At 40.7% G+C, this 16422-nt stretch overlaps 1 protein-coding gene across 1 annotated transcript in view; it reads right to left on the bottom strand.

Moving 5' to 3' along the window:
* cntnap2a (contactin associated protein 2a) overlaps positions 1 to 16422 on the bottom strand; it is a gene marked incomplete at its 5' end in the record, with an annotated part of 288241 nt that overhangs the window by 34149 nt on the left and 237670 nt on the right. The window contains 3 exons of the mRNA XM_080050610.1: positions 1433 to 1462; positions 3771 to 3989; positions 9332 to 9502. Of these exons, the coding sequence (XP_079906736.1) occupies positions 1433 to 1462; positions 3771 to 3989; positions 9332 to 9502 (420 nt within the window). The remainder of the gene's footprint in view (positions 1 to 1432; positions 1463 to 3770; positions 3990 to 9331; positions 9503 to 16422) is intronic.

Here is a 16422-nt window from a genome sequence, read left to right on the forward strand (position 1 = left end):
GTATGTTAAACTCTAATAACGTGCTAATGAGGAAGCACTGTATATTCATTAGGATATGAACAGTACACACGCACACACATAAAAACACACAATTTGCAGCAGCCATATCACTAATTAAAAGAGATATAATAAAAAAAACATACCCTTTGACCTTCACCGTTTGTGTGTGTGTGTGTGTATGTGTGTGCATTGGAGTTGATTCTATATAACTTAATAATGATGAACTAATAAATAAACATGCTGTGAATACCTTAATATTGCATGCAGTTAAGGGAACTGAAAGACAGTATGCATGCATAGTATGTCAACTTTTCCTTAGGCCTGATCCACCCAAGCTGATAAATGCCCCACTAGCACTAGCAGGCTGCACTGCTTTTCTTCCAGTATCATTCTGTAAGTGGCTTGATACAATGGTAGGATGTCCTATCTTCTGTTTGTCTAGTTTGCTGCTCAACACCGCAGAGATCCCCGTGTTTACCCACTCCATGTTTATTACTTTAGGATGCCATTTGTATTGGTTTTCAGATGAGTATTTTTGATTCATATGGTCTAAATGGCATTTCAAAAGCCGCTCAGCATACCCAGGGGGGGGAGGGGGAGGGATATTATTATATAAATCCCATTTCCCCAGCCCAGTGCTCAATATATATTGGTTTACAGCAATATTTTCTTTTCTAACTATCTCTCTTAAAGGTCCATAATGGGCTCGCCCTCTGATGGATCCCTGCATTTTAAAATGTGCTTGTGTATTGCAAGAACGCTGAGTCTACAGTAATTCCTTAGAACTGCATGTTAATGTGTAGCATAAATCTACAAGAGGTAGCAGCTCAAGACCATGGGTACATTTCAGAAAATGAATCCTGGCTAAACTTTAATCACCGTCACTGGTGTGGAGCTGCAACCAAATCAGATGCAAAATGACATACTCCGTTTGACATGGAGGTATGTTTTTTTTTATTCTTTATTTGAATTATTTTTAATATTTATGTGTGTTTGTGTCAGGGTTTCAGCAAATTTTTAAAGTACACATTTAAGTACACAGAGTTTTAAGACCTTTTTAAGACCTCCAAAAGGACAAATGAATACCAACAGAAATAGACAAACTACTCTTCTATATATAACACATAGCGTATGTGTTGGACTTGCAGCATTATCGTTGAAGGATAGAAAATAAATGTAAAATAAAAAATACAAATTTAACAAAACAAATAAAAAAATAGAAAGAAAACTAAAAAAGACCCACTCATTCATTCTGCCCCCGCTCGAATCAAAAGGCAACAATTCAAGACTTGTTAAGACATTCAATGACTTTTAACACTTTTCAAGGATCCGCGGGTACCCTGGTTTGTGTGTCCTAAGAAAACTGAACTTGTTGTTATGTCCGCATCAACGGCACACAGACATGTGATTGTACTCATTAAAGGTTACCTACTGTCTTTGCAGGTGAGCGAGGCTGGTTTCCCTGTGACAGTGCACACATGCAGTGAGTGGCCACGATCAAAGATGTCAATCCATGAAGACAGAGGCAAGGAAAAAGGGAAAAAACAAAAAACAAAAGAAGGACAAAAACCATTCCAAACATGAGAGAAATGAGCAAAACACATGCAAAATCATAAAAAAGAAGAGAGCAAGCATTCATCAAGAAGGAAATCAAAATAGCATATGGTGGCGTTAAAATGTATAAAATATGGCAAGATTTAAGTGAGTTATGTGCCATGTATGAAGTGAATTGAAGAGCTTAGAAGTTAACAGTGTGAGGTAAATGACAGCAGGCTGATGGTATAACATTTACTCACAGGGCCATTACAGCAAATGAGCCACTGTGCAGTAAACACACTAAAGCAATCAAATGCTTGATGAGGAGCATATTGATCGAGAAAGAGAGAAGGAGATGATACAGAGACAGATATGAAAAATGAAAGCTCCTTGTTGTGCGGTGTGTTTATGGGACATCAGACAAACAGATCATTTGAAGCACTTTCTCCATTCTTCTTACGTTTCTGGATTGCACCGGATTTTTCCACCTCGCTACTTTCAAAAAGCCACAACAACCCTAGGACTTTTAAAAGGCAGAATCAGGCGACCTCAGACAATATCTTGTTGTTTGCAGGGCTCTCCAAATCTCTCAAACAAACACAAAAAGGATCCACCTTTCCGGATGTCGGAGGCAAATATTAAACCACTTCCCTTTAGTGGCCGCTGGAACTTCACAAAGCAATCCTCCAATGAGGATTAAGCAGGGATTGGTGGTCAGATATGAGAAGGTGCCGTCACCTCTGGGGCTATTGTTATATACATGTCTTTTCCAACACTATATCTCAATCTTCCACTATCTACCACAGAAAAGGAAAAAGAGCACACGAATGCAAATGCAATCGGCGAAGCCATTACGTTCCCCGTTTCATAGCCGCGAGTCGCACAGTGACAAAAAGCCTCTCTCTCCCCTTTCCATCCCACTAAATGAAAGTACAAATATGCCGAGAGGCAAATTGGGACACGATAAGGGGAGAGTTTTTCAGCTAGCGTTCAAATCAGCAAAAATGATGAGACAGGGAAATGATATTACAAACGGGGATCAGGGGAGGGTTCAGGCTATCTCATCGAGACACCTGATTGGAATTTGGAACAATCTCCTTTGGGCAGAACTTTTTTTTCTTTTTCACAAGAGAGTAGGAACTCCGATATCCGCCTCAGCACTTTTTCCCTTCTATCCTTCTATCCTTCTATCCCCAAATCCATGAAACTATTTTAGCCCCAGTCAGAGTTGGGTTTATAGAGTGTTGACAGCTCAGCACTTAAGGTAGAAAAGAGACAGAGAAGTGAAAGCATATGGGAGAAAAAAACTGGACAGATCTTTGTGCCTTTTGAACTCCCAATGAGCTTCAGAGGCAGGGTGGAGGGGAAGATGAAGCCGCAAGGAACAAACCAGAGCTCTTTAATAAAACATAGGCCTAATTGCTTTGATAATAAGGGTTTGATCTGTCTGATTACTGATACAGAATGTGTGTGTGTGTGTGTGTGTGTGTGTGTGTGTGTGTGTGTGTGTGTGTGTGTGTGTGTGCGTGTGTGTGTGTGTGTGTGTGTGTCGCAGAGGGAAAGTCAGAGGGTTGATATCCTCTCTGTGCGATAATAGTTTTCTTAATCCAAAGAAGTTTGAATGCTTATTGAAAGTATTAATGTATCAGATAAATAACCTCTATGAGTAAATGAAGTTTAGTCTTAGTCACACAACCTCACAGCCAGCACAGAGGCTCAGTTTAAACTTGATTAAAACTCACACGGCTGAGCTTCCGAGGATGCGTGTCTTCCTCATGTGTGCTCATATTAATATGTGAAATGGCTACGTGTGTGTGTGTGTGTGTATTGGATTAACATGAATTTAATAAGCAATGGTTGTGGCTAAGCTGGACTGAAGCCTCTTAAGAGAGAACCCAAGTAATTTACCACTCAAGGCAGCTTCATATAATAACTTCTCAAACAAACAGATGTCCCCGCAATAAGTGTCTACGTCCGAGGATGTTTTAATTTTTTGATTTGATCCAATTACAATTACAAGGATGATGTGTACTTAAGCAATTCCTTCCCGTAAATAAGAGCCCTGTGTTTGTCTGTGTGAGTGAGTTGCTACACAAAGCGGATATTAAATGTTCAAATTGCAAACAAGTGTGTGTACAAGAGTCATTCTTACTCATAAAGGTTGTTCATTGTTTGGATTGTTTGAGTTTGTGTGTGTGTGTGTGTGTGTGTGTGTGTGTGTGTGTGTGTCTTACCCACGTAGAGCTGGCTGAACAGCTCTAGACGCGTGTGGCCCTGTGAGGGAGCAAGCTGAGATGCCCTATATATCTGATCCAACTCAAGGACCGCCTCTTTGACGTTTCGCTCGGCCATGACGCGATGCCATTGGTCGTCGTTGAGGGGCGTGGCCGAACGCACCGTCAACTCCACGGGTCCGTTTCCAACGTCAAAGGAGAAGGAGACCACTGTAGGCGCTGCAGAGATACAGAGAGAGAGAGAAAAAAATCAACTGACCTGAAATCGTAGTTTCAAAAGCAATTTATCACATGAAACAAAACATCACAACTTTCTAAAACCCATAACTCCTCGTTCTGCCATGAAGTCCACTCTGCAGGTAAATACACGTTCAATTTTCTAATCTAATGGCTCATTTCTTTTCAAGGCCATTCATTTGGGCTTGTATGGATTTCAGCTTTGCGATACACGACTGCTCACGACTTTGCACAGGACTAATCCCGGAGACATGCCAATAGATGTAAGGAACGCTTGGTTTTGCATGACATAAAGTGGTAATGCAGCAGTTTCCATGTGTTTTCTTTTACGTTTACTTGATTATTGGTGTTCACCACAGAATAAATCTAAAGAGGGAAAGATGAAACGGAGAAATACTTGAAGATAAATGAGTGTGTAAAATTGGAACAGGGAAGGAGAATAAATGAAAATGAGTGCAAGATTGCCTAGTTTTTCTGCATGATTACTTTTCATCACCTTAAATTCAGTCAATTAGTATGTGTGTGCGTGTAGGTGTTTGGGATATGTTATTGGAATTTAAGGAAGATGAAATGCCATTAAGTTCATTGTTACTCTGTAGTTCAGAATATCCTAGTATTTCAACATGCCAATAGGGGGCACCGTTATACCTTTTTTAGCCCACAACAGGTCAAATGTTGTGTGCGTGTGTGTGTGTGTGTGTGTGTGTGTGTGTGTGTGTGTGTGTTTCCACCTACCACCTGTATGTGACAGATGTTTTTGCTATTGCATTGTTGAGTTCACTGTAGGGAACAGTGATCAATCTATACACTGTTTGTGTGTGTGTGTGTGTGTGTGTGTGTGTGTGTAGGTGTATAGGTGTATAGGTGTGTGTGTGTGTGTCCTTATTTCCAACTTTGTATCAACTTAATTCACAAATATAATCTGTCGTTGCATCTAAAAAAACATTCATTGTGTTTAGACGAGCGATGTAAAACAAATGTTTGCCAATACAACATTTCAAAGGAATCTTTTTGTTTTGACCCATTATAGGAATGAAGCAACAATGGGGAAAATTAAAACACAATTTGACTCTGTTCTTAATGTTTGGTAGTACTGTTATGCCGCTGTACAAAGGCTACATATACTGGGGTGGTGCCATATGGTTGCTAGTTATTGGCACCAGTGTTCTGCAGTCCTATAGGTGAAGTATAACCACATCATCGCTCTATGTGTTCATTTTGTCTTCATTAATCTCGGATATTGGATAATATTATGTGGTGTTCGATGGGGAAATTAATTTCTTCTTCTCCTTCGACCAATCGATATACCTGACCCTTTTTCTTCCTTATTTTGCTTTTATCTTTTTAAACTCCACTTATTCTTTTCTTCTGAATCTGTTCTACAATAGACGTGCAGTATAGTGCTTGTATTGCTCTCGTACATCTCCCCTGTTTGTTTCCAATTTGTTTTCTTGTTATTAAGTTTGCTTGTACTTTAATTTCATTCTTCGTTTATCCATCTGCACCGCCCCCAGAGTCCACCCTCTCTTTCCTGTGTATAACTTCCTTCCTGCTTTTTATTTTCTCATTGTTTATTACCTCCTCATTTTATTTGCTTTCTTGAATTCACTTACCAAGCCCTTATCCGTCTTACCAGTGACTCTGCCCCTGCCTACCATCCTCTCCTCCATCACTCCTTCCTTTTTTACATTCTTCCTTGATTATTTTCACTTAGATGAGATGCAAAGACATCAGACATTATCCCAGCTAAAGCCTCAGTGGGTGAGCGGAGTGCATTAACCTATACCATAAATCCCGAAAAGTGCTTAAACATTCAACCACCCACAACACACAACAGTATGCAGACAAATAGATATGCACACACGGTGAGACACAGCATTTAAGCCCTCTGGCAGGCTTTAGTACACCAAATTAATTATGTATGTATGCGCAGAGCAGGTCGGCATCAGTTATTTTAAATCTGAAAGAAAGGCAAACATAAATATCAGAATACCCCCATTTGAAACAAAGCGATAGCAATAATGCTTCAGCAATGCTGAATGGCATGAGTGTGTGAGTGTGTGTGTGTATTTGATTATGTGCTGTGCAAAGCAAGATGGATGTCCTACTACTTTGTCCACGGGCAGGAATAAAAGCTAAAGTGCTGTGATAGATGTCAGAAGTGTCAGTGTGTTTGTGAATGTAATTATGTGTGTCTGAGATATACTTGGATGTAGGCAAAGAGAAAAATCCAGCATAGTTTTTTTATTTTGGCTATTTGTGTTTATATCAATCTTTTAAAATGAAGGCTGAAAGAGCCACACTCTAAATTCTGCGTCAGCGCGGCACAACCAAACAATGATACATAGTGAAAGAGATTGTGTATTGTGCGTGTCTTAGTGTGAAATAATACATACTGTATGTGTGTGTGTGTGTGTGTGTGTGAGTGTGTGTTTGTCTTATATGAAGTTTTCTTTTGCTGTTCCTCATATGTTTGCAGACAGCTGGTAGTGGATTATTTCTTTATCTCTGTTCTGTTTCACTTGCTAATTCTTTGCTGTTTGTCTCATTTGCTTCGTTAGCCTTGTGCTCACGCCTGGCCCCTTTCAAAGAAGTGACTCTATTTAAGTATGAGCCAAACTCAAGAGCTGGCAACAGCAAACCTTCTGCTGTCGATGCAGAAACTAATTAAAAGCAACTCCTCTCTTTGTGACAAAAAGGCTCTTCAGTGCAAACAAAACTTTTTCTTATGCTTATCAGCAAGACCTTACACAGGATACAAAGAATCTTGACTATTTCTTATTGTGTACATCGAACAGATATAGTGAGATATTTAGCTTTAACGAGTTCTTTTTTAGAAAGTAGCTGGTGCTGAGGATGGTCGCTTCCTCCTTAGTAGATAACTTGGATGTTGCATTAACGAGTCAGAAAGACATCTGAAAATGTGAACAAGCTAGAGCTGCATACACTTCAGGTGTTAACTAAACTGCCTGGTCTTCACGTACTAATGGCAATAATATCATTTCATAAGCCAAAGTCTTCATTGATAAAAGTCGGACAACACAAAGTATGATGTATGAATATTTGCAAGAGAAAATTGTGTATTGTGTGGAATTGTCCGAAAGAATAATAAATAAATAAATAAATATTTCTCAGCTGGGTTCCTGAACATGTTTATAACCTTTGGGCAAGACTGTCACTGAACTCACAGCCTCTTAAGGACTTAAACATGGCACATGCATACTTTAAACCACACCACAGAAGTCAAGCATTTCTCTATTAAGGGACCTCTGTATTCGCCCTCAATCCTGTTATCGGTCCACTTCACATGGTTCTGCAAACGTCTTCAATGCTGCTTCTCAAACGGGTCAATGCTCCTTTCTTAATATTAAGATTCAAAGAGGAAAAGGGTCCACCAGAGTCTACTGAGGTCACAGTAATGTGTGTTTTGTACAAGGCCGCATGTGTGTATCTGCAAGTGTGTGTGTATGTGCTTGCTTTGAGCTCCTGCAATGGCACAGCTATGCTACTCTGGCCTAATGCTAGTCATTTCATGCCCTGACTGGATTGCAGCAGATGCAGCCAACGAGAGGCCAGAGATAGTGTGTGTGTGTGTGTGCGTGTGTGTGTGTGTGTGTGTGTGTGTGTGTGTGTGTGTGTGTGCGTGTGTGTGTGTGTGTGTGTGTGTGTGTGTGTGTGCATGCAAGTCGTTTTGCGATTGTGAGTCAAACGTGTGCTGTGGGGCAAAATGCAAGATGATAGCAAGGGGAGAGGAGAGAGGGAATCGATGAAGGAGCATTTTGAAAGCCTCAGGACACACACACACACATAAACACACACATAAACACACACACACACACACACACACACACACACACACACACACACACACACACACACACACACACACACACACACACACACACACACACACACACACACACACACACACACACACACACACACACACACACACACACACACACACACTCCCTATCTCCTCTGGCCTGCTGTGCAGCCGTGACAGACTAGATACTTACTGTATTTCTTTGAGTATTTTTGTGCGCATGTTTGGAAGACAAATACCAACCCCTTTTGGCAAACTCCCAGCGCTCTTGAAAGCACAGTGTAGTGTCAGCATAGTGTTTTTGTGCATGAATAACTGTGTGAATGTATAGGTGTGTAATACACAAAAGCTAGTTTTAATTTAAAAAAATAATTGGCAAAGGAAATAAAAAGTGTATGAAACAAACTGCTGAGATAATGTCTTTCAGTGTAATGGCTTTAGAAAGCACTTTGGCTCGGAAATCATCCGGCGATTTTGTCTGTTCAGTGGTTGGCATTTTGACACAATATGGCGCGCCGGGCACAACGGCTGGAAATGGTGAACGAGAGCCTTTGACACCAAATGTTCATATTCTTTTGAATTCCAATGAAAATGCAATTAGTCATCTATCGACAGCCATACAGTGCCAGGAAACCCAACACAGCCATTCAATTGAAGCCAGAGATTTTAACATTCGTCATTGAGGCTACTGGGATGTTAATTTGTGCCGCTGGAACAAGATCACAGGAACCTGATGCATGACATGCCAATCATAAGTCTCAGAAAGGACTTATAAAGAATGCAAAATAGTTTGGTACAAAGCTGCCCCATTGTTTGGTATTAAAACATTGTGTTCCCCTCTTCTCTGTGGCCACCTCTTTTATTTCATCCCAGGCTTTGACAATGTGCAGGTAGAAACTAAACACGGAAATACTAAACAAATGATCCATTTCACTGGCGGCATTGCATACGTGTCTATTTTTGTGTTGTGATGGAAAAGGTTTTAGGTTTGGAATTTTGAGAGATGTAAAAAACACCTATTTGCAAAAATGTTTTTTTTTTTCTTTTTTAAACAAAGAGTAAAAGGGTTAGACACTGGATCCGTGTATATCTCTGTGTGTGTGTGAGTGATAAAGAGAGTGCTTGGTATTTTTTCAACCCTGGAAATGGGTGATTTGGTTAAACAGAGGTTTTTAATGGACATAATTATTGCACACACCAATTACCTTAAATAAATGATTGCTCTCTCTTGCAATCACAGGAAGTAGTGCAGCATAATCACGGAGGCAATAGGTGGTGTGCGTGTGTCTGCATTAGTCTATAGTACGTCTATGTGATTCAGTCTGAGTGTGTGTGTGTGTGTGTGTGTGTGTGGTGTGGTGACAAGTTGCACAAAACGCTATCAGACTGCCTGCCAGATTAAATCTCAGACAAGGGTAGATAAATAGTCAGAGTGAGGGAGGAGAACAAGAAAGACAAACAGAGAAATGACGCCTGTGTGCACTGCGATGCATCTTACATTTAAGCTCCAAACGAATGAAGTCGGTGTTGCCTAGGTTTTCCAGAAAGACTCCGTAGGGTGCGCTGGTCTTGAAATAGAAGGATATGTCGGCGCTGGTCTCGCCCTGAAAGGTGGCAAAGTGCAGGTAGGAGGACGGGGTGGTGAAGGATGCAGCGTTCCAATAGTTATCTGTGAAAAAAGAAAAAAAAAAGAATCACAATTCTGAGCCATCCTTTCCCACGCTTACCTACTGTGCCCATCCCCATTAGCATCAAGGCATAACCCATTTTGATCAGATAAGCTGCAGAATAAATTCATTGTGGAAATACTTTCATTTCAAATGGTTACGCATCCCCCATTATCATTTAATTTCAGAAGAAAAAAAAAATCAATCTATTCTGGGTACAACATTGTTATCTCACGTCCCTTGTTTAATACTGCTCGTTTAATATCTCCTGAGTAAAAAATAAGAAGAAGATTTTATCACCCCAAAACTCTTATTTCTGCGCAGGGATTTGAAGGATGGTAAGGTATAATTTCCTGCACAAGTTCAATACTATTCAATAGAAAGTGGATGATATCACAATTGCAGAGAGAGACCAATTTTTTTCTTCTAGAAAAAATTAGCACCTGAGACACGGACAAACGACACGGACAAAGTGTTGCTGGATTTTTTTTGATAACAACTTTTCCCAATGCCTTTTTATGAAGCGAAACCCGCGCGACGGCTAATGAAGACAAAGTAGCGGCGCTTTAAACAGCGGCTGATGAGTTATCAGACTGTGGTTGATGAAGTGACTCCTATCTTCTCCCCCTTGCCATGTCTCCCTCTCGCTGCTATCGCTCACCGAAGATGGAGAGAATAGGAAAAAGGGGGAGTGAAGAGAGTGAGGACAGCTGAGGAGAGAGGCCAGGCACGGGTGAGAGGATAGCTCATTGAACAGGTGATGGTGAAAGGAGGAGAGTAAAGTCATGCAGAGGAGGAGCTGTGAGGGGTGGGGGGCATATGGAGGGCAGGCAGGTGTATTTGATGGATGAATGATTGGCCTCAGACCCTCCGCCTTAACCCTGAAGAGAAAGGGTGGACAGGCACAGTGGTAGTGTAGAGGGGGGTAATCTGTGCATGTGTGTGTGTGTGTGTGTGTGTGTATGTGTGTGTGTGTGAGTGTGAGTATGTGTGTGTGTGTGTGTGTGTGTGTGTGTGTGTGTGTGTGTGTGTGTGTGTGTGTGTGTGTGTGTGTGTGTGTGAGTGAGTGTGTGTGCACGACGTGTAAAAGAAGTGGGTGTTAGGCGGACTGCAACTTATGATTCATGTAGCCATCCATGAATCTTTAAATGATTATTCTCATCATCTGTCACAGTGTCCCTCTCTGTCACTCTTGGTTGCCATCCACCACAGGCCCTTGGACTCACACCTATTCTCACTTCCCTCATTGGCTACTCAATTACCTGTCCTTCCCCCATCAACCCTCTCTCACCTGCATCTCATTTGCTCATCAGCCACACATGACCCATACTAGACCAGACTGATTGGTGGTGTTGCCTAGTTTTATGTTTTTTATTTGTCTGCTTTTCAAGCCAAAGGTATCTGTAACTGGCTGTTCCTGCCTGTCTGCCCTATCTTCCTGAGTCCATACTTGACTGCCTGTCTACCTGCCCTCAAGCTATCTTCCACTATAAATCACTGAAGTTAACCCGCTAACCTTGACTCTCTGCGATTGGCTCAAAATCCCTTTACCTGCCTCTCAACGGGGCTAACAGTATCGTACGGCTATACAAGATGACCTCTTCAATTTAAAATTACATAAAAATATGCAGAAAGCCACACATCCTCAAAATGGAGATGACGGATTCGGGGCTGTGTCATTTTTTTTGTCTAGATAAATGACAACTGTTTATCCATTAAAGAAACTGCTGCTGATTAATTTTCTGTCAAGCAACCAATCAATTACTTGACTTATTTTTTTCTCTGCTTTGCTTCCCTTTCAAGTGTGTAAGTTTAGAACCAGTTGCATTGCATACAAATGCTTTCACGTCTGTCGGAAATGTTTGTTTGTGTGAGCGCGTGACTGGAAGTGTAGGTATGCAACAGTGTCTGAATCTGTGTGTGTGTGTGTGTTTGTCTCCTGGCTGGGTGCGATAAGCGCTCCCCAGTGACAGCGCCTGTGCTCCTCCCCTCTCCTCCTTTCCCTCACATCCTGTGTCACCAGGGGCAAGGGCAGATAGCGGCCAAGCGCACACACAAGACCACCTTCCGATACCGTCTTTGTGATTACTGCTGTTTGAAGTTGGAATACTGTTTCATTTCTCTACGGGAGGCTACTGCCAATTATTTGAACTGGGTTAATTGAGGACTAAACGGGAGGAAAGCCTGCAGAGGCCACAGAAAACAAATAATGATGTGTTCATTACGATGTTCAATGAAAACCAAGGCCAAATAGTTGGTGACCCTCTGGTGTACAATAACTGACTGATTAGAAAACGGAATTGTTTTGATGTTTGTGAGCATGTACAGGGGCTTAAAGGTGCAATAATACAGGGAATTTAATTTATTTACAGGAAATAACCAAAAAGTGAAATTTGAATATTGATAAACACATTTCTTTTTGTATATGCCGTGTAAAATCAGCCCTCACAGTAAACATATGTAATACCGTCACAAACAAGTGAAAACGCAAAAAAAAAACTCATCCATTGGTATGCACTAAATGAGCCCTTTAGAGCTTCGAGGAATGAGTAAAAAGACGTCTGGCAAAGACATAGAAGCAAGAAGGACACAGGGATATACAGCCGGGAGGCGAGTCACGCTGCAGAATGACGGAAAGAGAGAGAATAAGAGGAAAAGAGGAAAGTGGGAGCTTAGAGAGAGAGAGAGAGAGAGAGAGAGAGAGAGAGAGATAGAGAGAGAGCGAGAGAGAGAGGGATTCCATGGTTTGAGAAGCATTGGAAAAACTAAAACAAATTAGAGGGTTGAGAGAAACTGGATGTTGGACAGAATACAGTGTTAGTGAAATAAACATGGAAGCCAAAGCACAGACCTCTCATTTCACCCCCTGTGCCAGATCAGCAGATGCGACTTGTTGGCTGGGCTCTGTGGGCCCATTTATCACTCCCATATTGAAATGTGTATCAAACAAATGTTTCCAAAACTGATCCAGCACAAAAATGACTTTAACGAATGTGACAACACAAATATTAAAACTGTTCATTATAATGCCTGATTACGTGCTTAAAGGCAAGGCAAATTTAGTTTGTGCCATAAATGTATTGACCCAAATTCTATAAAACAAGTTTTGATATGAACAGCCACCTGCCACACCAAACAGGAAGAGACCAAGAAGAAAGCAAATGCATTTATGTGTTATGTTATTTATACCCTCCTGCTTGCAACCAAGCCATCATCCCTTGTGTATTTAGAAAAACTCAAAAGCCTTTAAGAAACTGTGTCAATGGTTAGCAAAAAGCTCTTCAAAGACAGGTGTTTTCTTGAAATGGAATGTGAAGTGGTTTTCTTGGTAAGTCTTTTTCTCTATCTAAATGGTTCTCAGGCTGACGTTAATTCAGAAATTATTTTTCTTATTATTGACAGATATTCGCTTGGATGTCCTTGGTTTCATTGTGTGGTGCAATACCACCAATAGCATCTCAGATCTACTTTCAGGATGTCTGTGGCCGAGCTACTGAGTTGTGAGACACTTCATTTACTGGGAAAAACAGCTTAAAGATCTCCCATTATACTACTTTTCTGGTCTTAATTTCTTGTTAAAAACTGCTATAGAGCAACCTGACACGAATCACATCACAAAAAACCATGTAGATTTTCGGGACACTCTTCCTCTCACCCTAGCGAGCACAGCAGTCGGCTCCACACACTGCCTTGAGCTTCTCCGCCCCTCCCCCCCCCTCCTGCAAACCCCACTCCGTTGTGATTGGTTACCTTCCTTCCGGAACATTTCCAGCAGCGCGCGGGGAGATTTCTGAGAGAGGAAGGTGGGGGCATGGCCGGAGCTTGCCTGAGCAGCATTACCATACATGGAAACATCCGGGGACGTGACGACACGATACCCGGAAATTTGAACAAGTGAATTCTCGACCGGCTGCCCTAGTGTTTAGTGCTCTGCATAACCACCCCAGACGGTAAGCAGGGAATACGTCTAAATGCATGTACGTAATTATTTGATACGCTAGTATGGTTAAACATGACTATAAATCATTATAACAACGTTTATAGGTCATAAAAGGTTCATTTTCTTTCTTCTTTCAAAGTTTAGACCAAACACTATCAATGAATAGATAAATCAATAATAACTCTTCGCCCAGACAACCCAGGTTTAACACCCATGAAATAATTAATAAAGAATAATTGTGGTCATAACTGAGGAAAACTGGGCACATCTGCAGCTACCCCAACCTCTTCTTAAATGAATATTCTTATATTTTTAGGAGTAGATTATTTGTATATATTGTTGTGAGCATCAACACATATCAGTTCATTTGATTGAAGCGCGTTGTTGCAGTACAAACAGCTGCCGACCTCTAGATTAGGGCCACAAGGACTCATATATAAATAAAAAAAACTCAAGCCCACTGAACTGTAGCGGCGGACATGATGTGAGTTAGAGTTGGAGGTTTAGAAGCCAACTAGATGATGTATTTGTCTATGCTTGACCAGATGGGTTATGTGCCAGTACCAGCAGATGGCAAGGATGACTGACTGCACTGTCCCAGGTCATTAACAAGGACATTTTTGGGCACACACACACAAACAAAGACAAATATAAAATGCATGTGGGTAGATAGACATTGAACATAAAAATGCATGTACACTGTTTGCTTGAGGCAGAATAGACTAGACTTACTGTGACAGTGGCTCTAATGAATAATCACATTGTCACACCTACAGCCTTTTTCTTCAGTCTGAAGAGTAATATCACTTTAGATTGTGATATTTAGCGTCTCAGGCCTGCAGGATAACTTCTAACACATTTTCATTTCATTTGATTTCCGCTTGCTTCTTATTCTGCTACTTGCTTCAGGTGTGAAGTTGTTGAGAGGCATTTTTCATCAAAGAAGAATAGGCCTAAGAATAGAGTTATCAATAAAAAGGTGTTCCATTTCATGCAGAAAGTGTCCCTCAGGGAATGGCTCGGATCACATTTTTCACAACATAACACTTGAACCTACACTTTAATTAGGTGGTTGGTTGTCATACATTTTGAAGTACATAACCCTCAGAGATATACTGAATGAAGTGAAAGAAGGAAGGGAAAAAAGTTTATCAAATAAATAAACAGAAAAATCTAATCAAATTTTTTATCTATTTATTTTTTTCAATTATTTATCATTAGATGGAAGGATTTGTCCAAGTCTTCCTTAGAGGTCTTACATCATGGGGATTAGAACAAGTAACTTCAGGGTAACGGGAACTGGTTGGTTTTTAATCACCTACCCACCTGTATCAGGTCTTGTCAACTTGTAATGACTAGCATTTTGGTGTTTATGAAACACTAAACAATTTAAATTTCTTTGTGTCAGATTGTTAATTAACGATTGCCATAAAAGGATTTTATTTACCACGCATTTAAAATAGCTTTTTCCTTGCTGCAAAAAGACAGCGAACACTATAGTTAACTGTAGAAAGTAAAGACAAAAATGAGGAGAGAAACACCAATGGCTATAATACCAATAGCAGAATATGCACCCAGCCCCCTTCATTTAGAAAGAAAAGAGTTAAAGTTTAACTGCAAAATATACAGAGTGGTGCAATTGTTTTTATATATTGTATTTTAACCAGATTTTTTGCATTTTGGTATATTTTCAATAATACATTTTTGGCTAAAATTCACAATAAACTGATAAATTCACATACTTTATTATTTTGGAAAAAAAAGTAATGAGTCCTTTATAATGCACTTCGGACACTCAATATCTTAGAAGCATGTTAGAACGACCAAATACATAGACACTATATGAGGTCTTATGAACAGTGATATAGCGGTACAAAGCAATTCATTAGTTTGGAACTATCATAGGGAGCCCTTGTACACCAGCACTGGTGGTCAAGCAAGTCACATAGCAGGTGCATTACATATAATAATGGAACATATGCTGCTTTGCTTCATTTGCTGTCATAGATTTTCATACCCATCTATTAAAATGTCCAAACCCTTTTAACGTCAATAAATGGGACTAATTCCTCTCTGCCTGCCTTTGACTGTATAGGCTGCCATTAAACTAGCCATGGAAATGGGCTTCATTAATGCTGGAGCACGCACACACACACACAGGTCTCACTCTTACTTGTTCTTTTGCCTACCAAAGAAAGAGAGTAACACACACACACACACACACTTACTAAAACTTTCCCTGACTGCCCAAGACATTAGTCATTTGCCTATAAAAACCCATTATATAGCAGCCAATCATCATTGCTCTTACTGAGACAGAGCTCCATGCACAGTATGAGAACCATCAATCATACACGGAGAGCCTATTCACGTGTGAACTTTTTAATATATGTATAATATGCCCTAATGGGCCAATATATAATGTATGCTTCATGTTCCAATGTCTTGGCCAGTACTATTGGAAACATAACTCAAAGTCATCTTCATTTTATTTTAAAGTTAGTTTGTTAATTTTGTCAGTCAATATAAAGGAGGAGAGCTGTCTCTTTGTCTCTGACACCCACCCACACACACACACCCACACACACACACACACACACACACACACACACACACACACACACACACACACACACACACACACACACACACACACACACACACACACACACACACACACACACACACACACACACACACACACACACACACACACACACACACACACACACACACACACACAGTGGATAATAGAGGGAGACAAAAATAATAGGGCTCCTTTGAAGAGACAGGAGGATCCATCTTTAGTTGTGTCCGCAATAATGCCATGATAGACCCCCCCCCACACACACACAAACAGATGTGATGTCATGGGTCATTAACTCGTAGCTTTTTGGTATGTTGGCAGCGCTGTGATGAGGGGACATTAATGAGAGTTGCACCAGATTGTCGATGAAGGCATCATAATGAGTGTGACACCGG

This window comes from Ammodytes marinus, assembly GCF_949987685.1.
Source record: "Ammodytes marinus genome assembly, chromosome: 21".
In the NCBI taxonomy this organism is placed as follows: Eukaryota; Metazoa; Chordata; class Actinopteri; order Uranoscopiformes; family Ammodytidae; genus Ammodytes; species Ammodytes marinus.